This window comes from Nycticebus coucang, chromosome 22 (assembly GCF_027406575.1).
Source record: "Nycticebus coucang isolate mNycCou1 chromosome 22, mNycCou1.pri, whole genome shotgun sequence".
Taxonomy (NCBI): domain Eukaryota; kingdom Metazoa; phylum Chordata; class Mammalia; order Primates; family Lorisidae; genus Nycticebus; species Nycticebus coucang.
Genome location: NC_069801.1, coordinates 15,225,059 through 15,250,888, shown reverse-complemented (window position 1 = coordinate 15,250,888; position 25,830 = coordinate 15,225,059). Strand labels below are relative to the sequence as shown.

General features: G+C 51.6%; 2 protein-coding genes and 1 long non-coding RNA gene across 11 annotated transcripts in view; 2 read left to right on the top strand and 1 right to left on the bottom strand.

Annotated features, from left to right (window-relative positions):
* The window catches only part of KIF17 (kinesin family member 17), a 47,554-nt gene extending 34,007 nt beyond the window's left edge, over positions 1–13,547 (top strand). The window contains exons 10-15 of one of the 8 annotated variants that reach the window (XR_008376981.1): positions 947–1,188; positions 3,972–4,203; positions 7,454–7,712; positions 9,028–9,098; positions 11,992–12,194; positions 13,077–13,214. Coding sequence is in view for 6 of the 8 variants with exons in the window: in XM_053576976.1 (XP_053432951.1) it covers positions 947–1,188; positions 3,972–4,203; positions 7,454–7,712; positions 9,028–9,098; positions 12,074–12,194; positions 13,077–13,243 (1,092 nt within the window). In the remaining 2 variants the exon portion in view is untranslated. Of the gene's footprint in view, positions 1–946; positions 1,189–3,971; positions 4,204–7,453; positions 7,713–9,027; positions 9,099–11,991; positions 12,238–13,076 lie in introns of those variants that run through there. The other 7 variants (XM_053576979.1, XM_053576977.1, XM_053576978.1 and 4 more) reach the window with 7 other exon arrangements.
* Positions 7,525–15,556, bottom strand: LOC128575361 (uncharacterized). Of its 2 annotated transcripts, none has more exons than XR_008376984.1 (4): positions 15,400–15,556; positions 13,541–13,679; positions 9,301–9,414; positions 7,525–7,641 (listed from the first exon to the last, which is right to left on the bottom strand). It is a non-coding gene; the product is annotated as an uncharacterized LOC128575361 (long non-coding RNA). The 2 variants fall into 2 exon arrangements; XR_008376983.1 differs by lacking the exon at positions 7,525–7,641 and adding an exon at positions 7,790–7,910.
* Positions 15,557–15,754: 198 nt separating this feature from the next.
* On the top strand, positions 15,755–25,736 carry DDOST (dolichyl-diphosphooligosaccharide--protein glycosyltransferase non-catalytic subunit). The gene is made up of 11 exons (XM_053576975.1): positions 15,755–16,083; positions 16,344–16,454; positions 21,982–22,068; positions 22,449–22,552; positions 22,685–22,779; positions 23,203–23,296; positions 23,691–23,839; positions 24,273–24,420; positions 24,963–25,083; positions 25,207–25,313; positions 25,405–25,736. The coding sequence occupies exons 1-11, from the start codon at positions 15,879–15,881 to the stop codon at positions 25,552–25,554; spliced, it is 1,371 nt and encodes a 456-aa protein (XP_053432950.1). The 5' UTR covers positions 15,755–15,878; the 3' UTR covers positions 25,555–25,736.
* The last annotated feature ends 94 nt before the right edge of the window (positions 25,737–25,830 follow it).

Genomic DNA, 25,830 nt, shown 5'->3' with positions numbered 1-25,830 from the left:
GAGTTGTAGTAATTTTTTGGTGGAGTCTTTAGGTTTCTTTAGCTATAAGACCATATCTTCTGCAGACAAGGATAATTTGACTCCTTCTTTCCCAATTGAGATGCTCCTTATCTCTCTTGTTATTATCCATGTGAATAAGAGGCTTGTTGTTCCAGATGGTGATTTGAAACCTTCCATAGCCTGGAGCCCTTTGTCTAAAGGAATAGAGGACCAGTGTGTGGGGAGGCCGAGGGCTGCATGCCAGGGCTGGTGGCCCGAGGCAGGGAACCCTTACGGGGTGTGGAATCCAGATTGAACACCCCTGTTCTCAGACCCCACCTTTCTCTTCTGTGTAAGACAGTGCAGCAGGCTCCGGGGCAGTGAGAGGAGGCTTTACGTCTCCCCACATTTAAGGAGAAAGAAGACAGTCTGGACTTGAGCACTGGCTGGAAACTGGGCACACAGCACGTTCTCAGTTGATGGTAGATGGAATGGTTGGAGAAGCCCTGATTAGAAAGTGACCTTGAGGTGGGACCCAGAAAAGGAGGAAGGGCCCGGGAAAGCAACAGGCAGAATGCACAGCAACAGCCATGGTCCTGTGACTAGAAAGATCTTGACTTTGTCAGCAACAGAGGAGACAGCTGGGGGGGGCAGGGAGCAGGCAGGGAGGGCACAGCAGCCATAGGGAAACTGGATTTTCTGGAAAACGCAATGGGGAGCCACAGAGGGTTCTAGTCAGAAAAGGGGTGTGAGCAGTGTGCATTTGACGGTGACTGCCCTGCCTGGTGTGTGGAGACAGGATCATGGGGGCAAGAGAGGAAGTGAGAAGACCACAGGGATGCTGGGGTGCACAGTGGCAGTGTCCGGGCTACAGTGGGCGCGATGCTTCCTTTCTGAGAGGGAGAACTCTGTGCACTGTCTTCATGGTGGCTTTCTCATCTCCATCTGGGTTTCTCTTTGTGCTCAGGACCTTGATCAGGCCACGGAAGGGGCTTCGGAGGTGACATTGGCTGCGGAGCTTGACGCAGAAGCTGAGGCTGAGGCCCAGATGGCTTCAGTGGCTCAGCCTCAGTCTCAGCCTCAGCCCCAGCCCCAGCCCCAGGCCCCGCTAACTGTGGCAGACACGAGGAAGGAGAGTGTGGGCGTGGAGGTGGCTGTGCTGACCGAAGACCTGCTGCCTGTTGTGGACCAGCAGCAGGTGCTGGCCCGGTAAGCACGAGAGTGTGGGGCTGGGGAACCCACAGTAGGGCAGGAAAGAGCTGTGTCCCAGGATTGGGGGTGCCCATGGCTTCTTCCTGCTGTCCCTCCAACATGGCAAGGTTGGTACTGATGCTCCCTCCAGGCACAGCAGGGTCTGGCATGGTGCTAGAGCTGGCGGGCAGGGCCTGTTCTGGAAGCCACACAGGCTGTTCCAGATTCTAGACAGGCACCTGTTGGGGGCAGCTGCTGGAGGGAGTGTGAAGGGCCTGTGGCCCACCTGGCCTTTAGGATTTAGGGATCCCAGGGCAGGGGGATGCAGGTTTCCCTCAGCTCCAGCCAAGCCCCCAGACCCCTGGCCTCCAGAGCCCTCCCTGACGTGAGACTCACTTATACTAGGACAGGCCACCCATGGCCACCGTCTGGGACCACTTGGGGATCTGGGCTTTCCTCATTCTCTGTGTGGCTTTGTGCAAGTCTTTTCTGAGTCTTGGGTCTCACTTTTGTAAATGATGGTAGCATCAGCCCCACCTCCGTGACAGAGTCAGCCGGGGGTTCAGCCTCCCTCCAGCAGTGGGAGGCCCAGGCCCAGAGGCCACAGTTCAGACATTTAACAGAGCAACTATTGAGTGCTGGGCACTGGGATGTGAAGATGTATGAGATTTGGCCTTGGCCTTCAAGGGGCCCAGAATCCAGGGCAGGAGGCAGACACACAGGCTGGGGAGGGCCACGTCCAGTAGCAGGTGGAAGCAAATGGGCTGAGCAGTCTGCCTGGGTTCCCCTCCTCCCCGACCTCCACTAGCTCTGCCACCGCAGGCAGACTTTAAAGCTCTCTGTGCTTCAGCTCCTCAGCTACAAAATGGGTGATTTTGAGGAGCTGGTGGGGAGGGTCAAATGTCAGCCCAGAAAGCACTCAGCAGGTGTTATGGCTGTTTCCAACCTGGTGTGGAGTGAAGGTGGGGAAGGCTGCATAGGAGAGGGGCCCCTGAGTAGGTTTTGCAGGACACATGCTGGGGCAGCATTCTAGATCAGTGGTTCTCAACCTTCCTAATGCCGCGGCCCTTTAATACAGACCCACAGGTTGAGAACCGCTGCTCTAGATAAAGAGCACAGCATCCCTGAGGCACAGGTGGGACACAGCCTAGGTGTTTAAGGATGATGAGCAGGGAGTTAGAGCTGGGGTGACCTGGATGGCTGGGGTACAGGGGGAGTTGAGATGAGGGCACCCTCTGTGCCCTCCTGGGTGCCTGGGCTTCTTCCCCATGGGGACCAGCAGAAGGACTTCCCACAGAGGAGTGACTTGGATGTGGGTCCCTCTGCTTTGGCTGCCACAGCGCTCCCAGAGCCCAGCTGCTCAGGTTGTAAAGCCCCACTTTTTCCTTTGAGCACGGCCTCCCCTCTCCTTCCGTGAGTCTCTCCAGTGCCTCCTCACCTCGCTTTGGAAAGAGGCAGGGTCTGAAACATTTTTGTGGGGCTTTATTAGGCAATGGGGAGTTCCACATAGCCTTTCTCTGTATTTATTTGAAATTTGCACTTTTTTTTTTTTTTTTTTTTTGAGACAGTCTCATTTTGTTACCCTGGTAGAGGGCTGTGGCATCATAGCTCACAGCAACTTCAAACTCTTGGGGTCAAAGTGATTCTCTTGTCTCAGCCTTCCTGGTAGTTGGGACTACAGGTACCCACCACAACCCGACTATTTTTTTTTAAAGATGGGGGGGGTGTCTCACTCTTGCTCATGCTGGTCTCGAACTTCTAAGCTCAGGCAATCCACCCACCTCAGCCTCCCCAAGGGCTAGGAGTGAGCCACCAAGCCCAGCCTAAAATTTCCGCTTTTATTTATTATTATTATTTCTTTAGAGACAAGAGTCTCACTTTATCACCCTCAGTAGAGTGCCGTGGGTCACAGCTCACAGCAACCTCCAACTCCTGGGTTTAGGTGATTCTCTTGCCTCAGCCTCCCAAGTAGCTGGGACTACAGGCACCCGCCACAATGCCTGGCTATTTTTTTGTTGCAGTTTGGCCAGGGCTGGGTTTGAACCTGCCACTCTCAGCATATGGGGCCAGGGCCCTATTCACTGAGCCACAGGCGCTGCCCTAAATTTGCACTTTTTTTTTAGAGACAGAGTCTTATTTTGTTGCCCTCAGTAGAGTGATGTAGCATCACAGCTCACAGCAACCTCTAGCTCTTGGACTTAGGTAATTCTCTTGCCTCAGCCTCCAGAGTAGCTGGGACTACAGGCACCTGCCACAACACCCAGCTATTTTTTTGTTGCAGTTTGGCTGGGGCCAGGTTCGAACCTGCCACCCTCGGTATATGGGGCCGGCACCCTACTCACTGAGCCACAGGCGCCGCCCTAAATTTACACTTTTAAAGGGCAAAACTCTATAAACATTTTTGAGCATTTGGGATTATAAGTATTGTTTAAAATGTACTGTGCGTGTCACGGCCTGATTAAGCGCTGTGCACTGAGTGTACCAAGCGTCTTTCACCGCCCGGGGTTACTGTGATCACGCTGGTGCCTCAGAGCGCAGACCGTCCATGCTGGGGGCCGGGAAGGCCCAGGGTTGGGCCCACAGGAACATTTCCAGCCTTACTGTCTGGTGCGTGCACCGGCGTGGGGTTGGCTGGGTCTGGTAGGAGAGGGCCCCCTTTCTGAGCCAGGCTTTCCCTCCCTGCAGAGTGGGTTGTTAGTAGATCTGGTGCGACCCCGCGTGGCTGGGGGGCTGCCGGGTGGCTGGCGCTCAGTGACGGGCGGGTATCTTTACCTTCGCTTTCTCCTTCGGGGCGCTGGCAGCCTGCAGCTGTTGGAGCAGCAGGTGGTGGGCGGGGAGCAGGCCAAGAACAAGGACCTGAAGGAGAAGCACCGGCGGCGGAAGCGCTACGCAGACGAACGCAAGAAGCAGCTGGTGGCCGCCCTGCAGAACTCCGACGAGGACAGCGGGGACTGGGTGCTGCTCAATGTCTACGACTCCATCCAGGAGGAGGTCCGGGCCAAGAGCAAGCTGCTGGAGAAAATGCAGAGGAAGGTGAGGCCCGCGCGCGGGCGCCCCCTGCCGGGATGCCCCGAGATGGGTGAGGCCTCCCAGTCTGGGCATCGCTCCGCTCCGTGGGCAGGCGGGCAGGCCGGCAGGCAGCCCTCTTTTCTTTGCCCAAGCATTTCTGAAGTGCCTGCTGTGTGCCACACACTGTAATGATGCTGGGGGCACAGTGGCCACAGTGACAAACGGGTCCCTGCTGTCATGAAGCTTCTATCCCAGTGGGAGTATGGCTCTGTGACAAACGGCACAGCTGAGAAATAAGCCAGGTGGGTAAGTGCTGTGAAGGGACCACCAAGGCTTTTACGTTTTTATTGTTGCTGATGGTTAAGTGCACAAATCACAAAAGCACTTTATGATTTCCAGTGTTGTGGATTCATTTCCACAGTGCGAATGCACTCAGAAACCAGCGCCCAGATTGGGATGCTAAGCCAGAAATACCTGGGTCTACCCCAGGTGGGGACAGTGACCTTCTCATGGAGGACAGACTTCTGGGGGACCTCAGAGATAGAAAGCTGGCCCTGAGGTGGTGGGGGCAGAGGATTCAGGCAGAGCCTAGCACAGGAGCAAGGCCAGCTTGGTGTTGGAGCAGAAAGGAGCGGATGTGGCTGGAGGAAGGTAGAGCAGAGTGCTCTGCCCTCCAGGTCTCTCACTTCCTGCTGAGCTGTCTCCCCTGGGCCATCTACAGGTCCCTCCACCCCACCACTGGCAACCAAAGGGTCTTGGCAAAGCATAAAGCTGATATTTTCTTACTCTTTTAACCTCTTTATTTCTTTTTCTTGGCTATTTTCATACCTTTTTTCTTTCTTTTTTTTTTTTTTTTTGAGACAGAGTCTCATTATGTTGCCATTGGTAGAATGCTATAGCATGACAGCTCACAGCAAACTCTAACTCTTGGGCTTAAGCGATTCTCTTGTCTCAGCCTCCCAGGTAGGTGGGACTACAAGCGTCTGCCCCAGTGCCCAGCTATTTTTGTTGTTGTTGTTGCAGTCATCATTGTTGTTTAGCAGGCCTGGGCCCGGTTCTAACCCACCTACCTCGGTGTATGTGGCTGGCGCCCTAACCACTGAGCACAGGCGCCAAGCCTTCATACTTTTTCTTTTCTTTTTTTTTTTTGAGACAGAGCCTCAGGCTGTCACCCTGGGTAGAGTGCTGTGACATCACAGCTCACAGCAACCTCCAACTCCTGGGCTTAAGCGACTCTCTTGCCTCAGCCTCCCAAGTAGCTGGGACTACAGGCGCCTGCCACAACGCTGGGCCATTTCTTGGTTGTAGCTGTCATTGTCATCTGGCAGGCCCGGGCTGGATTCAAACCCACCAGTTCCGGTGCATGTGGCTGGCGCCCCGAGCCGCTGTAGGCCCCAAGCCAGCTGAGCCTTCATACCTTTTCTTAACGCTCCTTCTTTCCATTAACATCCCATTTCACATCCTTCTGCCTCAGTCCCCCAAGTAGCTGGGACTACAGGTGCCCACCACGATGCCCAGCTAGTTTTTCTGTTTTTAGTAGAGATAGGGGTCTCATTCTTGTTCAGGCTGGTCTTGAACTCGTGATCCACCCGCCTCAGCCCCCCAGAGTGCTGGGATTATAGGTATGAGCCACCGAGCTTAGCCTTCCATTTCACACCTTGTTTTTTTGGTCCATTTCTGTTTTAAGTTTTTTGACTGGGAAAGGTCATGCCTGTGAATACCTGTTTAAGAACATTTATTTAGGGCAGTGCCTATGGCTCAGTGAGTAGGGCGCTGGCCCCATATGCCGAGGGTGGTGGGTTCAAACCCAGCCCCGGCCAAACTGCAACAAAGAAATAGCCGGGCGTTGTGGCGGGCGCCTGTAGTCCCAGCTACTCGGGAGGCTGAGGCAAGAGAATTGCCTAAAACCCAGGAGTTGGAGGTTGCTGTGAGCTATGACGCCACAGCACTCTACCAAGGCTGATAAAGTGAAACTCTGTCTCGGGAAAAAAAAAAAGAAGAACATTTATTCAAGTCGGAGTGTTGTGTTAATATTTTTAATTGTCTCATGTGGTTCTGTGTTTGTGCTTTGGGGGAAAATTTTCAACACTGAAATTTTTTGATTTTCATTTTCTGTTTCAATCAGTAGCTTTGATTACATACACTCCTCTTTTCTGTTTACTTTGTATGTCTTGGTTTTCTGGACTAGCAGTTAACAGTTGAAGGCAGAGCTTGAAGGTGGCTTAGTTTCCTCATTCAGCAGAGCCCTTCTCTGCCTATGGGCGTGTAATTCTAAAGAGAGCTCTGTTGGGCTGCTACCACAAATTACAATTTAGTTTAAAACTCCACTAATTTATTATGTAACAGTTCTATAGGCCAAAGTCTGGGGATAGCAGGGCTAGTTCCTCTGTTTGGAAGTCCACACGGCTCAAATCAAGGTGTTAGTGGGGTTATGCTTCCTTCTGGAGGTTTCTTTTGTTGCAAGAAGAGTCCTTGTCCAGATTCCTTCTGTTGGCTGCAGCGTTACTGACTCAGTTGAAACCCTGTCTACCAGCCCCTCCGTGATGGCTTATCTTGTGTCCTACCCGGTGTTCCCAGCAGGATTATGGTCATTCCCATGAATTTACAATGTCCTTCTTTACTAATCAGACTGACCTGGCCCTTTGAGGAAGTGGACTGTGCACCAGGGACCTGGGAGGAGTATGTGGTCATAGCTGGGGCTGGCAGTCACCTGTGCTCAGGAGAGAATGGAGGGCCAGTCTAGCAGACCTGGAAACTCTGGTCAAATCAGGGTGGGCCCGACTCTTAAGTCCAGGGTTCATCACACTCTAACAAGCATACCATGGCAGTGGGAAAGTGAGGACGGTTGATTCTGAGAGTTGCTGCCTGTTGCTCCCCTTAGAAACACCACTCATGCGGTGCTCTGAGATCTTTTAGGACAGTGGGGAATAAAAGGCCCCCAAGACAATGTACTTGTGGGGGATAATGACTAAGGGCTGGCTGTTGGGTTGATGATCAACTTTCCCCCTATAATTTGCAGGGTTGTGGACACATGAGGTCCTCATTTAAATGCTGGGTAGAGGGTGGGAGATGAGCCAGTGGATAGGTGGGTGGATCAGTGGTTGTCAGAGAAGTGGGGTGGATGGAGGGCTGGCTGGCTGGATGGTGGAGATAAGGGTGGATGCGTGAGCAGAGCAGCGAACAGACGCTGAGTAGGTGCTGGCAGGACAGGGGTGGCAGGTGGAGGGTGAGGCATCTCTTCCCCGCTCAGACGTTTGTCATCCTTTGCCTTCAGCTTCGGGCAGCAGAGGTGGAGATCAAGGATCTGCAGTCGGAGTTTGAGCTGGAGAAGATCGATTACTTGGCCACCATCCGTCGGCAGGAACGAGACTCCATGTTCTTCCAGCAGCTCCTGGAGCAGGTGCAGCCCCTGATTCGCAGGGATTGTAACTACAGCAACCTGGAGAAGATTCGTCGCGAGTCCTGCTGGGATGAGGATAACGGCTTCTGGAAAATCCCAGAGCCCTTCATCATAAAGACCAGCCTCCCTGTAGGTCAGGAGCCCCCTGGCCCTTGCCCTCCTGCCCTGCCTCGAGGTCCCCTGTCCTGCAGGCTGTGGGTGCGGCAGACATGTGGCCCCAGGTCATATAGGGGCTCTGGGAAGGTGGTGTGTTCCGGACGTAGACAGACGTCAGCTGGAATTCTGAGCGCACCATTCTCTGTGTGACCTCTTTGGGACCCAGTGTCCTCATCTATGAAATGAAGCACCTTCCTTAAAGTTGCTGTGAGGATAAAAGTGTGTTAATATACCTAAAACCCTCACAGCGACGCCTGGTACATAGAGTGCTTGGTGTTAACGTTGTCATCATCGCTGTCAACACTGACCACAGCCTTCTAGGGGATAAAGGCTATTTTACATACGTGGAAACTAAATGTCAGAGGAGATAAAAGTGGCATAAAGTCAGTCATAGCAGTGAGTGGTGGGACCACGGTAGAAACCAGGTGTTTAGAGTTTCAGGCCTGGTTCAAATTCTGCCTTTGCCACCAACCTCCTGTGTGACCTTATGAAGATCACTGTCCCTCTCTGGGCTTCTTTACAAAGAGATTGGATAGGCTCAGCACCCGTAGCACAGGGGTTATGGTGCCAGCCACATACACCAAAGGTGGCAGTTTCGAACACAGCCAGGGCCTGCTAAACAATGACAACAAAAAAAAAATAGCCGGGTGTTGTGGCAGGTGCCTGTAGTCCCAGCTACTTGGGAGGCTGAGGCAAGAGGATCGCTTAAGCCCAAGAGTTTGAGGTTGCTGTGAACTGTGATGCCACAGCACTCTACCAAGGGCGATATAATGAGACTCAGTCTCAAAAAACAAACAAAAAACCCAAAGCGGTTAGATGAGATGACCTTGAAGGTCCCTCACCTCTGATAGATCTCAGAGTAAAGTCATATTTGCCGTGGATCTTTCTCCAGCCACAGACCTGGCTATGTTCATTTGGGGAGCCCACAGTGGCCTCCTGAAGCTCTCCCTCCCTCCCCCACCGTCAGTGTTTTTCCAGGTCCTTCCCCTCTGCTGTTTATGGATGGTATTGACACCATCTGTGCTCAGACCCGTGCTGTGGGCAGCAGCAGCCTTTCTGCCTGCCCCCATCCACTTATTACCTTGCCTGGACAGGGGAGTGGCTCCTCTGGTGTCTGAATCCTCCTCTTGTGTTTCCCAAAGTCATCCCTAGGCTTGGGCTGGGAAGTGTCCTCCTCTATTTTGAAGCCTGAGCTGGGTCTGACCCCCACCACAGAGTGCTGTGGCCCCCTTGCACCTTCTGGGCCTTGCTTGTACCATGCAGCAGAGACTCCAGCTTTTGTTTTCTCATAGCAGTTCCAATTGGGCCACAGAACAAACCAGCCCGCAAAACCTCTGCAGCGGACAACGGGGAGCCCAATGTGGTGAGGCCCTGGGAGAGGGAGGGACGGGAGGCCTGGGGATCTGGCAGGGCTTTGCCCCCAGAATGCTGTGGGTTTGCATAACTTCAGAGGCTGATCTTCTATGGATTAAAAAGCCAGGAGGCCTAACCTGGACCCTTTTCTGTGCCTCTCTGTTGGCACCTAGACCCTCAACCCATTTGGGCCCCGATTCAAAGGCACTTACAGGTTGGGCATGGTGGTTCATTCCTATAATCCTGGCACTTTGAGAGGCTGAGGTAGGAGACACTTGAAGCTAGGAGTTTGAGACCAGCCTGGGCAGGATAGTGAGACCCGATTGCTATAAAAAAAAAAAAATAGAAAAATTACCCGGGCATGGTGGTGTGCACCTGTAGTTCTAGCTACTTGGGAGGCTGAGGCAAGAGGATCACTTGAGCCAGGAGTTGGAGGTTGCAGTGAGCTATGATGACACCAGTGTACTCCAGTCTAGGCAATAGAGTGAGACTCTGTCTCAAAAAGACAAAAACCCAAGGAAACTTATAGCTATAAAGAACCAGGGAGAAAGCAGATGGTTCTAGGGAGGTCAACCTGGTGGTGTAGAACACAGGCTTCAGACCCAAACCCAAAGGACACGTGGCACATTCTTATTCCCTGGGTCCCAACTATCTTCAGACCAAAAGGGTCTTCAAAGGGTCCATAAACAGTAATGGGGATTCTAAAGTCACATTCATCTCATCTCTCTCATCTTCTGTAGTGCGACAGAAATGTATGTCTGTTTTGAACGAAACCCTTTGAGTTCTCTGTTAATTTAGCTGGTAGCTACTGTCCCCTGTGGCTCCCAGAGGCCCGGACAGAAAAGCATGGGGTGTGGTGGCAGGGAGGCCACCTCCTGGGTTGCACCAGGCACAGCTTCAATGGCACAGACACCACGTGAGTGCTTAAGAATTTTTATTACACATCCTTAAGCCAGGCATGGCAACAGAGAGGAACCCACACAGGCGGCCCCCTGCTGGTGCGTTTCTGTCTGGGCCTCTGGTGGCTGCTGGGGACAGTAGCTACCAACTAAGTTAATCGAGAAAGTTTGGAGGCTTTGTGGGCCATACGGTCTCTGTCATAGCCACTCAACTCTGCCATGGTAGCGCAAGAATAGCCATAGATAATACTTCAGTGGTATGTTTCAATAAAACCTTATTTACAAAAACAGTCTGCAGGCCAGATTTGGCCCATCACCATAATTTGCTGATCCTACTCCAAACCATTTGCAAATATGTCAGAAGACTCATACAGCACACACCTTTACAGTCAAGATAAGGCCACTCAGAGGTTAACAAATTCCAGCCAAACATCTCTGCCTGGGCAATTCAGAGTCACCACAGGGAACCTCTTGTGCTAGTCTAAAGCTGGATTGGCTGCTTTGAGAGCTCAACTTCATAAAAAAGGAAAAGTAGCTGCCAGAATAAAAGCATTCCTTTTTTTTTAGAGACAGAGTCTGACTTTATCGCCCTCAGTAGAGTGCTGTGACATCAGAGCTCACAGCAACCTCCAACTCCTGGGTTTAGGAGAGTCTTAGGCCCAGAGTAGCTGGGACTACAGACGTCCGCCCCAACGCATGGCTATTTTTTTGTTGCAGTTTGGTGGGGGCTGGGTTCGAACCCAACACTCTCGGTATATGGGGCTGGCGCCCTACCCACTGAGCCACAGGCGCTGCCCTGGAATAAAAACATTCTTAACCTGGGCCCACAAGAGGTTCTGTCAGAATGCTTTAGTCCCAAGTGACAGAAACTAAACAATCCTAAGCAGAATAGGGAGCGTATTGGTTCATGTAAGTGGACCAATTTCAGGCATGGCTGGATCTAGGGGCTCAAAGAGTAGGACTTCTGTGTCTGTCTTCACTCATTTCCGCTTCCTTGGAATACAGGCTTTCTCAGCATGGCAGGAAAGATGGCTGCTGGCATTTAGTAATCCAAAAGGAAGAGAGACTGGTCTCCTTTTTTTTTTGAGACAGGGTCTCCCTCTGTCACCCAGGCTAGAGAGCAGTGGTATGATCATAACTCACAATAGCCTTGAATTCCTGGGCTCAAGCAATCCTCCTGTCTAAGGCTCCCAGGTAGCTGGGACTACAGGTATGTGCCATCATACCTGGCTAATTAAAAAAAATTTTTGTACATAAGAGTCTTGCTATGTTGCCCAGGCAGGTCTCAAACTCCCAGCCTCAAGCAATCTTCCTACCTCACCCTCCCAAAATGCTGGGATTGTGAGTACGAGCCACAGTGCCCAGCTGAGACTTAGTCTTTTAAAGCTTTCTTAAACCAAAGTTTAGGGAAAGATTCTGATTGGCTCTCTGCCAAGAGTAGGTCACAGGCCAGTTGTTAAGTTCAGGAAGATGTTCTATGATGGCACAGTCTGGATTACATGGCCGCTGTGTAGCATAGGGGACTGTGATCCCCTCATCCCACTGGATCCATGTCAGGTGGGAGAAGGGAAGTTCCCTGAAGGAAGAGATTCAGACTGAGGAAAGCAGGTCCATGACAGCAATGAGAAATAATGACAACAAAGGTGACAGTAAGGCTGGAACTCCAGCTCTGATGATGGTACAACATACGTCTGAGCCAGGCACAGTACTGTGTTACTGCTGGGGTACACTGGAGCGCATAGTATCACCCTTGCCCTAGCTGGAGCTGGCAAGGATACTGTGTTTTGAGCTTTGCAGGAGAGAATAAGGCACTTCCCGTCTTGAGGAAGGGGAGATAGGGTGTAGGCTGGACATTGTGACCCTGGCCCTGAGCTGCCTTGGATCCTACACCAAGAATTCAGGGTCGATGGTGTAGGGTACCCCAAGGTGGCCAGTGACTGCTCTAGCCCTGGGGGAAGGTAATCAGGGACACCCCCCCCACCCCCCGACTCCATTGGCTTCCAGAGGCTGCTCAGCCCTAGGCCAGGGGCCCGGATGAGGACTGCACAAACACAGGGCCTTGACCTGGGAGGATTTGTAATCTCAGCAGGAAGAAGACCGCTACAAGCTGATGCTAAGTCGCAGTGACAGTGAAAATATCGCCAGTAACTACTTCCGACCCAAGCGGGCCAGCCAGATCCTCAGCACGGACCTCATGAAGAGCCTCAGTGAGTGCCTGCCTGCCAGCTTCTCCAACCTCTTCCCATTGGTTCTTCCACCCTCCTCCCCTCCCACCAAACCTGACTTCAAAAACTCCCTTCCTCTCTGAGCCTCAGTTTCCTCAGCTATAAAATGAGGGGGACAATACTTAGTCATCAGGATTAGATGTGACAAGGTAGGGAAATAGCCCAGCCCAGGCCCCAGCACACAGTAGGTACTCAAATGTAGTATCCTCTCTCCTCCACCCCTCTGTCTCCTTGAGGGGAGGTGCTGTCTCCTCTGACACCCAATAGGCCCTCAGCACGGGTCTGGGTACTTACCAGCTTCCTCAGTATAGTCTCCAAATGAGGGTGGCTGACTCTTATCTATCAAGGGGGGCAAAAAGCTAAACATGGTTTCAAGAATTGACTTCATTCTGCTTTTACTACTAAAAGCAAAGCCTACAGAGCTTCCAATAAAACATTAATAGAAAACAAATCTCAGCACCACAGTAAGGTTATTTAAGAGATAGAGGAATAAGGGGGGGAAAGAGGATGGGGAAGAAACTAGTCCCTGCTGAGTGCCAGGCACTGTGCCCATGCTGCAGATGAGGAAACTGAGGCTCAGAGAGGGGAAGTGGCTTGCCAAGGCTCTACTGCTAGGAAGTGGGGGAGCTGGGCCGTGAACCCAGGCTTGTCTTGGCTTCAGATCCCAGGTGGCCTCAGTCTGAGGCTGTAAAACCCTAGCCTGGCCCAGACCCTTTGGAGGGAGACGTAGTGCTGGGTCTGTGCCTGGGTCCCTCTGACTGGGTGGGGGGTGGGCCAGATTCCCCACTCTGCATACTTGGGGCATTCTCTGTCTCCTTGCTTCTCTCCTGACTTAACCAGCATCTTCTGCTCTCTTCCCTACAGCACATCACAACTCGCCACCAGGCCTCAGCAGCAACCCTGCCATTTCGCCCACCCAGGCCTCTGAAATGCCCCAGCCCCGGCCCTTCCGCCTCGAGTCCCTTGAAATCCCTTTCACCAAGGCCAAGCGGAAGAAAAGCAAAAGCAACTTTGGCAGTGAGCTTCTGTGAATACAGCTGCCTGCTGCTACCTGCCTTTAGGCTTCTAGAGACTGCCGGGCCCTCCCAGGACAGCCCCAACCAGGCCTCCTCCCACCTGCCCCCACAGTGATCCAGGGGCCCAAGGGGTCTCTCAGCCCTGGGAAGACACATTCCCTTCCCTGTTCCCCAAGAACAACCCCCTGCCTGAGGCGTGAATCCCTCAGGCTGGGCTTTCCTGTGTGGCAGCTATCTGTGCCGCCTCAGTGTTCCCACCATCTCACCTGCCACAGAGCCTGCCCTTTGTTACCCACCAGTGTTGGTCTTTACCTCAGAAGCCTCAGACCTGCTTCATGGCCTTCAGCAGCCCTGGAAGAGAGGGCAGCAACTGTCACATGGATAAAGCTCAGAATCCCGGCAGTTGAGAGTTGTGTCTTCATCCGACTGGCCCCATTTCTCGAGGGCAGGCCTGCCAGGCAGGGTGGACAGAAGTCCTAGAGCAGCTCTTCCCATGCTGCCCACTGCCAGCTGGTTTGTGGCCTAGAGAAGGCCACATCACATTAAGCTGCCCAATAAACTGCCTTTTAGGATAAGCGCTCCTTCCCTGACCCTCTGACGGTGTCTCTTGGGGTCCCTCCTTACCATTTATGCCTGGCTACCATGGGGAAGCCCTTTCTGGAGCAGGGGTTCTTAACTGCCTGAGACCTTTAGAACAAACAGACTCTAGGATCTCTGCAACTCTCTGCAATTGTGAGTGCAAGTTCATTTTTTCCAGAGCATCTGAACCCTTTAGATTCTGAAAGGAGCTGTAACCCAGGAACAGAGCCCTTGTTGTGGGATATATGGCCGTGTCTTGCTGAGGCCAGAAAAGGGCCCACATTTTGACAGTCCTCAGGGGACTGTGCTGGAATTGGGTATCCTGACTTAGCCAGAAATGAATCCAGGCCACTCTGGGCCCAGCTAAGGGGCTACCTAGGACACATCTGCCCCTTGCCCATTGTATCCTCTCCCCTAGTTGGGTACCCCACCCTCTGAGGGAACTGAGCCTCATCCGTGAAATGGGGTAGCACCTACCTCACCTAGGTTATCATGAATGTGAAATGAGAGGGTATGTAAAGCTCCTGGGGTGTAGGTGCTCCATGTTAGTTCTCTTCCTATTTTGCATCAGTTTTGTGGCAGGCTCCACAAGCCACATGCCTGGCCCAAGGAGCTCACGCTCTGGAGGAACCGGGGTGGAAGGTGCATAGATAACTAGAGATGAGCTAACCAGAGGCAGGCTGCAGTGCATACTGAATTAGAGGGAGATCAGACTTTTATGGGAAACAGTAGCTTTCTGAAAGAAGCAGCACTGGGTGGGGCTCCCATAAAGGATGAAGATCCTGACCTGTGAGGTCTAAGGTGGGAGTGTAGGGAGGGTGCTCCCGGTAGAGGGAGCTGCTTGAGCAAAAGGCACGAGTTGGGGAAGCTCAAGGTATGTTAAAGGCTGAGAAGAGGAAGACGCTGCTGAGATGAGTAACTGGCCATCTTAGAGTGAACAGCCTTAGGGTGTCCCTGAGCTGTGGCGGACTCCTGAACAAGTTGGCACTGCTGGGTCTGAATTAGAGGTAGATTGACGTGGCATTATGTGCAGAGGGTGAGAAGGCTGGGCTTTGGAGCAGAAGTTAGAGGTGTAGCTCAAGGAGATGCATGGAAGAAAGTTGTGATTTTTGCCCAATTCTTGGGTTGGTGGACATGTCATAAAAAAACTGTTACCTTTTCTCTCCACAATTAGCTTGGCCCCAGAGAACGTAAGTCTTGGAACTGCTTATGGTAGTTTTAACTTAGCTTTATGGTGGGACAGAGCCAGGTTTGAGGTGACGTGGACGGCCCCTGTATCAACCTAGCAGGGATCGGGGCCAGCATTACTGAGTGGATGCTCAGCCTAGCACTGTGCAAAGTGCTTCCAAACCCCGCCCTAGGAGGTTTGGCCAGGTGCTCCTGCCTGTCATCCCAGCGCTTTGGGAGGCCGGGTGTTTGAGACCCACCTGGGCATCGTAGCGAGAGAGAGGCGGAGGTTTGGAACTGAGCCCAGCTCCGATTCCAAAGCTAGAACCTTTTAATCGCTTGGCCCGTGCACAGCCCATCTACACTGTCTGCACCGTGGGCAACCAAGTTGGGTGGGACAAGCACCGGCCAAAGCTCCTGGAGACCTGAGTGGCAGGCGTGACGTCCAAAATGCCGCTGTCTCTGATCTTAATTTTCCAACCCCTTCCTCCTTAGAGATGGTGGAGGTGGGGTCTGGTTCCCAGTCCCGAGTCCGTCCTGGTCTGTGAAGACCACGCCAGCTAAGAGGTAGACCCTCCGAGGCCGAGGCCTACCTCGAGCTGCGGAAAGCGGGCTGGGGGGTGAGGCGGGAACCCGGACTGGGCGGAGGCAGGGGCGCTGGGCCATGGTGATTGGCCCTGGCTGCAGAGCTGTCAGTCTAGGGTTTAGCCTTTTCTCTGGTGAGGCGGGGCCTCGCGCTCCTTCCACCAATAGAGTTCAAGGAACCCGCCTCTAACCGGGGCGCTTCCGGCGGTGCTCTCCATTGCTGGCCGCCAAAGCTGCGGCTCTGGTCTCGTTGCCTCTGCGTACCCCGATCACTTCCGGGTGTACTGCACGGCCACGAGCCGCGATTGGGGGACCCTAGATGGGGCACTTCCGGTGCCCAGGTGCAGGGTTCTTTGGCAAAATGAGGAAGATGGAGTCCGGGAGCGGTGCCCGTGCTTGGGCTCCTTTTTGGCTGTTGTTGCTCTGGCTTGGCTCGGTCTTCGCCAGCGGCCCCCGCACCTTAGTGCTGCTGGACAACCTCAACCTGCGGGAGACGCACTCGCTTTTCTTCCGGAGCTTGAAGGGTGAGAGCGGGATCCGAGGGGGCGGCGGGTGAGGGTCTAGGGTTGGAACGGCCCACACCACCTAGCAGGGATCGGGGCCAGCATTACTGAGTGGATGTACTGTGCCCGGAGGGCACACACCACCTTCCCTCACGCCCGGTCTCATTTCTATAGCAGGCTGTCCAGGTCTGGCCTGCAGCTTGGGGTGGGAGGTCGCGACGTCTGCCGCAGGGGTTTCCCTTTGCGTCCAGTCTGCCTCAGCTACCTGTTTTCTTTTCCAGAGCGGGGCTTTGAACTCACCTTCAAGACCGCTGATGACCCCAGCCTGTCCCTCATTAAGTATGGAGAGTTCCTGTATGACAATCTTATCATCTTCTCCCCATCGGTAGAAGGTAAGGTCACGCGTCATTTCCAGAACTGGGATTCGAGGCCCAGTACTGATGGGTCACTTTCCTCTGGTTCTTGGCCACACAGAGGGATTGCCAGCTGTGGGCACTGCTGCTACAGAGGAGAGAAAAATGTTGATTTCTGAGCGGGGGCCCAGGAGGGAACATCTTTCTGACACAGCATAGGGTTCTGGGGTCAAGTGTTGCTACACAGATCATGGAACCTGGGGCCCTGCTGCTCTACTGAGAAGGAAATTTTCTTTATAAAGGGCCAGATAGAAAGATGGAGAGCCCCCTGTTTGGGTTTGCCTGTGTGGAAAGAAGAAATGGCATGTTATTAATATGATGTGTATTTTTTTTTTTTTTTGAGACAGTCTCACTTCATCGCCCTCAGTAGAGTGCTGTGGTGTCACAGCTCACAGCAACCTCCAACTCCTGGGCTTAGGCCATTCTTTTGCCTCAGCCTCTGGAGAAGCTGGGACTACAGGCACCCGCCACAACACCTGGCTGTTTTTTTTTGTTGTTGTTGTTGTTGCAGTTTAGCTGGGCCTGGGTTTGAATCCGCCACCCTTGGTATATGGGGCTGGTGCCCTACCCACTGAGCCACAGGCGCCGCCCTGGATGTGTATTGATCTTAAGAATTCCGATGGATTTGTAGTCTCAGACTGAAAAATGAGCCTTTGAAGTTATCTAGCTCCCCCCAACCCCTAACCCATTTGAGGATGGATGGGTATGTCCAGGGGCCTAGAATAAAGCTAGTTGAACAAAATGACTATCTTGGCTAGATTATCCAATATGTACTAGAGCAGCGGTTCTCAACCTGTGGATTGCGACCCATTTGGGGGTCACCTAAGAACATCCTGCATATCAGATATTTACATTATGATTCATAACAGTAGCAAAATTAAAGTTATGAAGTAGCAACGAGAATAATTTTATGGTTGGGGGTCACCACATCATGAGGAACTGTATTAAAGGGTCGCGGCATTAGGAAGGTTGAGAACCACTGTACTAGAGTATTCCTGTCTTCTGAGGCAATCCATTCCACCACTGGACAATTCTGTTAAGAAGTTCTTATGCCTCGGCTGAAGCGGCTAAGGCACCAGCCACATACACCACAGCTGGCGGGTTCGAATCCAGCCCAGGCCTGCCAAACAACAGTGACAACTACAACCAAAAAATAGCCTGGCATTGTGGTGGGCGCCTGTAGTCCCAGCTACTCGGGAGGCTGAGGCAAGAGAATCGCTTGAGCTCAGGAGTTGGAGGTTGCGCTGATGCCACGGCACTCTACCCAGGGCGACAGCTTGAGGCCCTGTCTCAAAAAAAAAAAAAAGTTCTTATAATAAACTGAAATTTGTCTCTTACTTCCCACTTTGTTTTGTTCTTACACTACCCAGTGCCTTAGAGAATAACTATAATGCTTATCTTGCTTGGAGGAATAGCCTTCATATAGTTACAGCCTGTTCAGTTTCCTCTCCAGACTAAGTAGCTCCTGTTCCTTTGACTATTTCCCTTTTGCCATGTTTTTAAAATTTTTAACAATTAATTATTTTTTTGGTGAGCGTGCTTGTCATTCTCTTCCTTATTTGCTTCAGTTTATCTTTTTCTCAAAAGGCTCAAATTGTCGATGTGTCTGAGGTAAGACAGGACTGCCATCTCTCCCTTCACTTGATGAAACTTAGGAAACCTTTTGTGTCCTTGGCACTATGATACTGGGTTCTGCCAAATCCCTCAAGTATTTTTCCTTAAGCTCCTGTCACTTACCATGTTACTCCCAACTCCCCTACAACATGTGCCTTTGGAATTGGCTTATTGAAGACAAGAGTAGCTGGGCAGATATGACCCCAGATTGGACAAGTTGAAATCTTCAAATGACTGGGCCAGTGAAGGGAGCTTTCAGCACAGTCATTGGTATTTGCCAGGTTTTTGCTGTGTTTGGAACTCTGAGATGAGTACTAGGTGCCAGACTGGGTGAGGTGTTATGGAGCAGGAGTTTGTTGAGTTCTTTCAGTCTATCTTTAAGGGGATAAAAATAAATACGTGAAAACCCCGTGTTGGGCTGGAAGATGAAGTGGAGGAATCGTCCACGTTGTGCTTCTGGAGATAGATGGGAAGGAAAGAAGCAGTGAATGAGACTGATCAGGAGACAGTTCAGAGAGGATACTGTTGATCAGGGAAACATCAGAGAGCCTTAAACAGTGTTTCTGCAGTGGTGGTCACTTGAGCACATCCTTCGTGATTTTTATATTTTTATCACCTGTGCTAACGATTACCTAATATTTTTCTTCAAATTGATCTGCTTCAAAAAAAACCCTCAAATTACAATTTAAAAGGGAACTAATAGTGAACCCAGTATCAGCACTGGGAAAATGAAAAGCCAGTCCTCATTGCTTGGTGTGAGTAGAAGGTGACTGTAAATAGAATAAAAACAAGGCTGTTTAGTTTTAGCCAGATGGTGCTGCCCTCTGAAGACTTTTAGCCAGAGGTTCTCTCTTTAAAAAGGAGATTAGCAAGTAGACAAGTTTTAAGATGAGTATCGAACTAAGATGTTCTCTGATGGAGAAAGCTTGAAAAATAATTGGAAGCGGAGTAACTCTTTAAAGCTCTGTCTCCACATCACTGTTTGTCACCTTTCCTGCCCCTGTGGAGTGGCTCCCAAACTTCAGAAGATGCTGCTTTAGGAAATCATCTAGGACACCCTTGGGGAGAAGGTTTCAGGGTAGGGTTTTGGCCTACCCTGCCCCGAGAGCCTTCTCTGGTCCTGTGACCACCGTTTACCCTCTCTAGAATCAGGAGGCTCCCAGGCTGCGTGCAGTAATGGCTACAGGGGAAGATCCTTAGCACACCCTCTATACCTAGAAAAAACTGGATCTTTATTCTGAAGATGGGGAAATGGGCTCAGAAAGGCGAAGGGATTTGCCTGGTGTTAATCCCAGGCTGTCTTAATTTCAAAACCTGTGTTCTTTTCACTATACAAGGGTTTTTCAACAGTAGCAGTCTTGACATTTCAGACCAGATAATTCTTGGCCTCTGCCCACTAGATGCCAGTAGTTACCTTCCCATCATTCTGACAGCTAGAATGTCAGCAGGTGTTGCCCGAAGGGGCAAAAATCACCCCAGGTTGAAAACCACTGCACTATACCAACAGGCTGTGTTTGAAAGACTCTGCCTGGCCTCTGCAGGAGGGTGGCTAGCTGGCTTTCTAAATATCTCTGTCTATGAGAGATAGAGAGTCAGAAGAGGTCTCAAGTCTGTTTAACCCAGAGGTAAAATAAGATGGGTTTTTGTTTTTGTTTTTTTTCTTTTTTGAGATGGGTCTTGCTTTGTTGCCCAGACTGGAGTGCAGTGATGTGATCATAGCTCACTGCAACCTCAAACTTCTGGGCTCAAGTGATCCTTCTGTCTCAGTCTCCCAAGTAGCTGGGGACTATAAGCTCAAGCCACCACACCTAGCTAAATTTTTTTTTTTTTTTTTTTTTGTAGAGACTAAGTCTTGTTATGTTGCATAGGCTGGTCTCAAATTCTTGGCCTCAAGAGATCCTCCTATCTTGGCCTCCCAAAGTGCTGGGATTACAGGTGTGAGCCACCATGCCTAGCTATATTGGTTTTTTATTTTCTCCTAAAAATTGCTCCTCAGAATAGAGGTATATTCAGATCTGTACAGAGTCATTTTATAAACCCATTTCCAGCTGCCTAATAGATAGATAAACTTCTCTGTCCAGCCTCAGTAAATTGGCACTTCCATCCTCCCAGTTGCTCAGCTGGACTCCTTGGGCCCATCCCTGTGCACCTATCACTGTCAAAAGTTCCTGTCTATCCTGCAGCTTCACCTTCAGAGCACGTGGGGCCACTCCACCCACTTCCACCGCTGTTGCCGAGTTCCAGTCAGCACTCTTCGCAGCCTGGGTTTTCACAGTGGCCTAACCCATCCCTGCATCCACCCTCATCCTCATACTCAAGTCTCCACTGGCTGCCAGATTGTCCTTTAAAAATACAGCTGCATGTTGGCTCCAGCCAGTAATTTCAGAACTTTGGGAAGCCAAGGTGGAGGATTGCTTGAGGCTAGGAGTTTGAGGCCAGCCTGGGCAATAGTGAGACCCTGTCCCTACAAAACATGAAAAAATTACCCAGGCCCCATGGTGCGCACCTGTAGTCCCAGCTACCTGGGAGGTTGAGGCAGGAGGGTACTTGAGTCCAGGAGTTCAGGGCTGCAGTGAGCTACAGTCAGGCCACTGTACTCTAGTCTGGGCAATGCAGTGAGACCCTGTCTCTAAAAAAAAAGAAAGAAGAAAAAATACATCCACACACATGTAAATGAGATCCTGTCGCTGTCTTGCTCAGACTCTGGTGGTTCCCATGGCCCCAGCCCTCATGTCGAATGCAAAACCTTAGGTGACCTGCTGGCTTTGTTTCACCCCAGCCTCATCTGCTGCTGCTCACCGCTTTTTCTCCAGCTGAGCTACACCAGGCCCTTTGCTGGTGCCCATAGGCACCTGCTTTGGGGACTCTGCACCCATTATTTTCTGTGCCAGGGATCTTCTTATCCCATGGCTCGCTCTGACGTCTTCTCAGATTTCACGTGTCAGCCTTCCCTGCAGGGCCTTGGCTTAATAGCACCACTCTCCCACTGTCTCTTTCTTCTTAGCTCCTAAATAGTAGTTAGTGAATAAATGAACTGCTGCTTCATTACCTAGTGTAGAACATCAGGGTATGCTTTGGAGAAGATTCTTTTTTTTTTTTTTTTTTTTTGTAGAGACAGAGTCTCCCTTTATGGCCCTCTGTAGAGTGCCGTGGCATCACACAGCTCACAGCAACCTCCAACTCCTGGGCTTAAGCGATTCTCTTGCCTCAGCCTCCCGAGTAGCTGGGACTACAGGTGCCTGCCACAATGCTCAGCTATTTTTTGGTTGCAGTTCAGCCGGGGCTGGGTTTGAACCCACCACCTTCGGTATATGGGGCCGGCGCCTTACCGACTGAGCCACAGGCGCCGCCCAGAAGATTCTTTTTTCTTTTTGTGGAAACAAAGTCTCACTCTGTCACCCAGTCTAGAGTGCTCACAGCAACCTCAAGGTTCCGGGTTCAAGCATTCTTCCTGCCTCAGCCTCCTGAATAGCTGGGACTGCCTGCCCGCCCGCCCACACCACCACACCTAGCTCATTTTTCTATTTTTTGTAGAGACAAGGTCTCACTATTGCTTAGGCAAGTCTTGCACTCCTGGCCTCAAGAGATCTTAGCCTTCCGATGTGTTGAGATTACAGGCGTGAGCCACTGCATCCAGTCTGTTCTACTATTTCATATAAACCTCAAGACGTTTATAAATCTAAGCCATTATTTTGAATCTTCACGTTGGGAGAGTGGGGGGGCCATCCCTTTGTAGATGTGGTGTGGTGAACCTCACCCATTTTGACCTCCATGAGACACTACTCTGCAACTGAATGTGTCTGGTCTGTACTTCCCTGCCCTGCGCGCCCCAGATGTCAGAGGAGCAGGGAGAGGAGACCTTCGGGTCACTGTGTCTGGTACCTTATTTCAGATTTTGGAGGCAACATAAACGTGGAGACCATCAGCGCCTTTATTGATGGTGGAGGCAGTGTCCTCGTAGCTGCCAGCTCAGACATTGGTAAGTCTGTCCTGGGAAGTTCTGGTGCTTTGTGCCATTTCTCCAGGGTGCTTAGAGAGCTTTATAGATGGAAGCTGCCGCACTGGCATTTGTTGGGTAGGCCTTGGCCAGGGTGTCAGTGAGAATGCAGCTCCATTTGGCATTCGACCCCTTCTTTGCTTTCCGGTGACCAGAGGCAGTGAGACCTGGGTCTTCAAGGACTGGGAACCCTGGTTTCCAGGAACTGTGCTGTTGTCCAGGGGTCTGTTTGGGGCTGAACCTAGCTTGATGCAGCTGCTGGGTGCTGGAGCTGGCCACTGGAGTGTTGGGAGGAAGCCAGGACTGTTTGCCTAGGGCTCACCCATAAGAACTCAGCCAGCCATTTTCTTGGATCTGTGCAGGTGACCCTCTGCGAGAGCTGGGCAGTGAGTGTGGGATCGAGTTTGATGAGGAGAAAACGGCTGTCATTGACCATCACAACTATGACATCTCAGACCTTGGCCAGGTAATCACCTTCTAGGTTTCAGGCACATACAGCAAAGGTTGGCTTAGCCCAGGAACCAAGAGAGAGTGGGGAGGGACTCTGTGGCTCAGGGAACCCTTTTGTGACTGTCCATCCTTCCTCTGCTCCTTGCAGCATACGCTCATCGTGGCTGACGCCGAGAACTTGCTGAAGGCCCCAACCATTGTTGGGAAATCAGCTCTAAATCCTATCCTCTTTCGAGGTGTTGGGTGAGTGAGCAGGAGAGGCCAACAGAAATCTGGGGGAGGGAGTCACTTTGGGAAACCAAGTCAAAATTATTTGGGGGCATCCCATCCCTTCAGAGGATGTAGGTGAGATTAACTTATTATATTTAAATAGAGTCAAACTCCATTTTTACAGCGTAAAGAGAGCTAAGTGTTTGGCTATTAAGAAGGAAGGATTAGGAAGGATTCAAGCTGGGCAGGGTGGTGCTTGCCTCAAATCCCAAGAGGTAGAGGCAGGAGAATGCTTGAGGCTGGGCATCTGAGACCAGCCTGAGCTAAGTGAGACCTCATCACATGGAGGGAGAAAAGGAAAGGATGTGCTCTTGGGAAGAAACGGCCCCAGGGTTTCTCGTGTCCATCTGGCGTGGTTCCCAGGGTCACCATTGGGCAGCTCTCGTCCTTCTGCAGGATGGTGGCCGATCCTGACAACCCTTTGGTGTTGGACATCCTCACGGGCTCTTCTACCTCCTACTCCTTCTTCCCGGACAAACCCATCACCCAGGTAAGGGTCTTGGCAGCCTCGAGCCCTCGAGCTCCTTGGTCCAGTCACAGAGCACTTTTTAAAATTTTTTTGCAGTTTTTGGCCGGGGCTGGGTTTGAACCCACTATCTCCGGTATATGGGACCAGCGCCTTACTCCTTTGAGCTACAGGCGCTGCCCCATAGAGCACTTTTTTATTTGGAAATAAGAGCCAGGAAAGCACATGTGGCTGAGACAGATGCAGTGACAGGTTGTGAGAATGGGGTGTAGGCAGAGGCAGTGTGCTGTCAGGCTCCTCCCTCGGGTAGGATGGAGTCCTTCAGGTCTGGCTGTACCGTGCTGTCCTTGTGATGGGAGAGCCAGCACCTTTTCCTTTACTTGGCACTGCTTGGCTGACAGCTGCATTTTGTTCCTAGTACCCCCATGCCGTGGGAAAGAACACCCTCCTAATTGCTGGGCTCCAGGCCAGAAACAATGCCCGCGTCATCTTCAGTGGCTCCCTCGACTTCTTCAGCGACGCCTTCTTCAACTCAGCAGTTCAGAAGGCCACGCCCGGCTCCCAGAGGTAGCTGCCAGGCGGCCCAGGAACAGTGGTCTGGCTGGTGTGGTCTGTGTATACGGGGAGGAAGGAGGCTTGTAGCTAAAAGTGTCGGAGGCTAAGCGTCTTCAGGTGCTGTCAGATTATTTGAAGACTTGACTTTGTTGCTGTATAGCTAGTCTTGGCACAGCCAACTTTTTAAGATGGTAAAAACTTAACTAGACCTAATCTCCACCATTCCTTTTAGAAAATGGTGTGTTGTGTAGGTGACACCCAGAGCAAGACCACCCATATCATCTTTCCTGTGTCCCTTTAACTGTGGGTCCTGAGGAGCATGGGGCTGTATTGGCAGAACCTTGCTAGTGAGTCTGTCTGGTGGCCACGAGTGGTCTTGCCCACCAGGCACCACTGGAAAGGAGTCAGCTCTGCTACCCTAGCTTCTCCCCTTTCCGTCCCGCAGGTATTCCCAGACAGGCAACTTCGAGCTAGCTGTGGCCCTTTCCCGCTGGGTGTTCAAGGAGGAGGGTGTCCTCCGTGTGGGGCCGGTGTCCCATCATCGGGTGGGCGAGACAGCTCCTCCCAATGCCTACACTGTCACTGACCTAGTGGTAAGAGCTGCTTGGAGTGGGAGGGCCTGTAGCTGATTGAGCTCAGCTCAGAAGCATTTATTATTTTGTGCTCAGCCTAGAGGGCGTAAATAAGGATGTTAACCTCTGCACCTAGGAGAGTCAGTTTAGGTGTAAGAGCCTGTGTCAAGTAGGAGTAAGAGTGAGACGAGATCTCTTTGGTAGAGGTGTGGGTTTTGCTGTTTGGGGGCAGCAGTGGGAGGGACTTTGCTGATTAATTCTGCCCAAGAAGTTGGATTTACAAGAGAAGCTGTGTTTCAGTTAGGTCTTAAGTGCCTGGCAGGTGGTTTGGGTCCAGAGTTTGATGGGCCGTGAATACCGTGCAAAGGAATCGGGTCTGTGAAGAGGTAGTGATGCTGAGCCAGAGGCATTGACCTTGCTGAGGAGTGTAGGCCATCACTGTTCAGGGCTGAGTGACAAGGGCTTCTGCCACTTCATGGGTGGGAAGTGAGTGCAGCTCTGCCTACAGGTGGCGGTGTCCCTCCAATCTCCGGCACCTCTGGCTAACCAGCCTTTTATCTCAGGAGTATAGCATCGTGATTGAGCAGCTCTCAAATGGCAGATGGGTCCCCTTTGATGGTGATGACATCCAGCTGGAGTTTGTGCGCATTGATCCTTTTGTGAGAACCTTCTTGAAGAAGAAAGGTAAGGGTAGTTCTTGCAAGAGAATGCTGCAGGAAGACAGCCCACACCCCTCACTTCTTCATAGGAGACGCAGCAGAGCGATGCGCTGGGAGACCCCTCCTGATTGTGTTGGTTCTTCCCTAGGCGGCAAGTACAGTGTTCAGTTCAAGTTGCCCGATGTGTATGGTGTGTTCCAGTTTAAGGTGGATTACAATCGGCTAGGCTACACACACCTGTACTCTTCCACTCAGGTAAGCACGCGTGGCAGCTCCTGTTGTCAGCCAGCTGTGCCCTGCTTGGGCTTCCCTGTGGCCAGGGCCTGCCATCTCTGTCCCATCACAGGTGTCCGTGAGGCCACTCCAGCACACGCAGTATGAGCGCTTCATTCCCTCCGCCTACCCCTACTACGCCAGCGCCTTCTCCATGATGTTGGGGCTTCTCATCTTCAGCATCGTCTTCTTACACATGAAGGAGAAGGAGAAGTCTGACTGACGGGCCAGAGCCCCGGACTCCTTGCAACATGGCAATGAGGGATTTCATTAGAGTTGGTGGTTTGCTTTTATTTTTTAAAGCCGTGGGAAAATGGTACCACCCCATCTCCAAGGGAGAGACAGCACTGAGGTCCACAGGGTGGGGGTCAGGGAGTAATTTTTATCTAAGTTCTTCCACCTTGACTTGCTAAGTGGTGTTTTTCATATGTACAGTCTCATTTCTAAAATAAAGAGAAATGTCCTCAAACTTCATCTGGCTCCTGTCATTGCTCATGGT

Excerpts from the sequence above, each read along its gene's own strand:
- DDOST (XM_053576975.1), top strand. The coding sequence starts at position 15,879 with ATGGGGCACTTCCGGTGCCCAGGTGCAGGGTTCTTTGGCAAAATGAGG. Across the intron at positions 22,780-23,202 it reads ATCCTCTTTCGAGGTGTTGG|GATGGTGGCCGATCCTGACA; the intron begins GTGAGTGAGCAG and ends GTCCTTCTGCAG. Across the intron at positions 24,421-24,962 it reads ACACTGTCACTGACCTAGTG|GAGTATAGCATCGTGATTGA; the intron begins GTAAGAGCTGCT and ends CTTTTATCTCAG.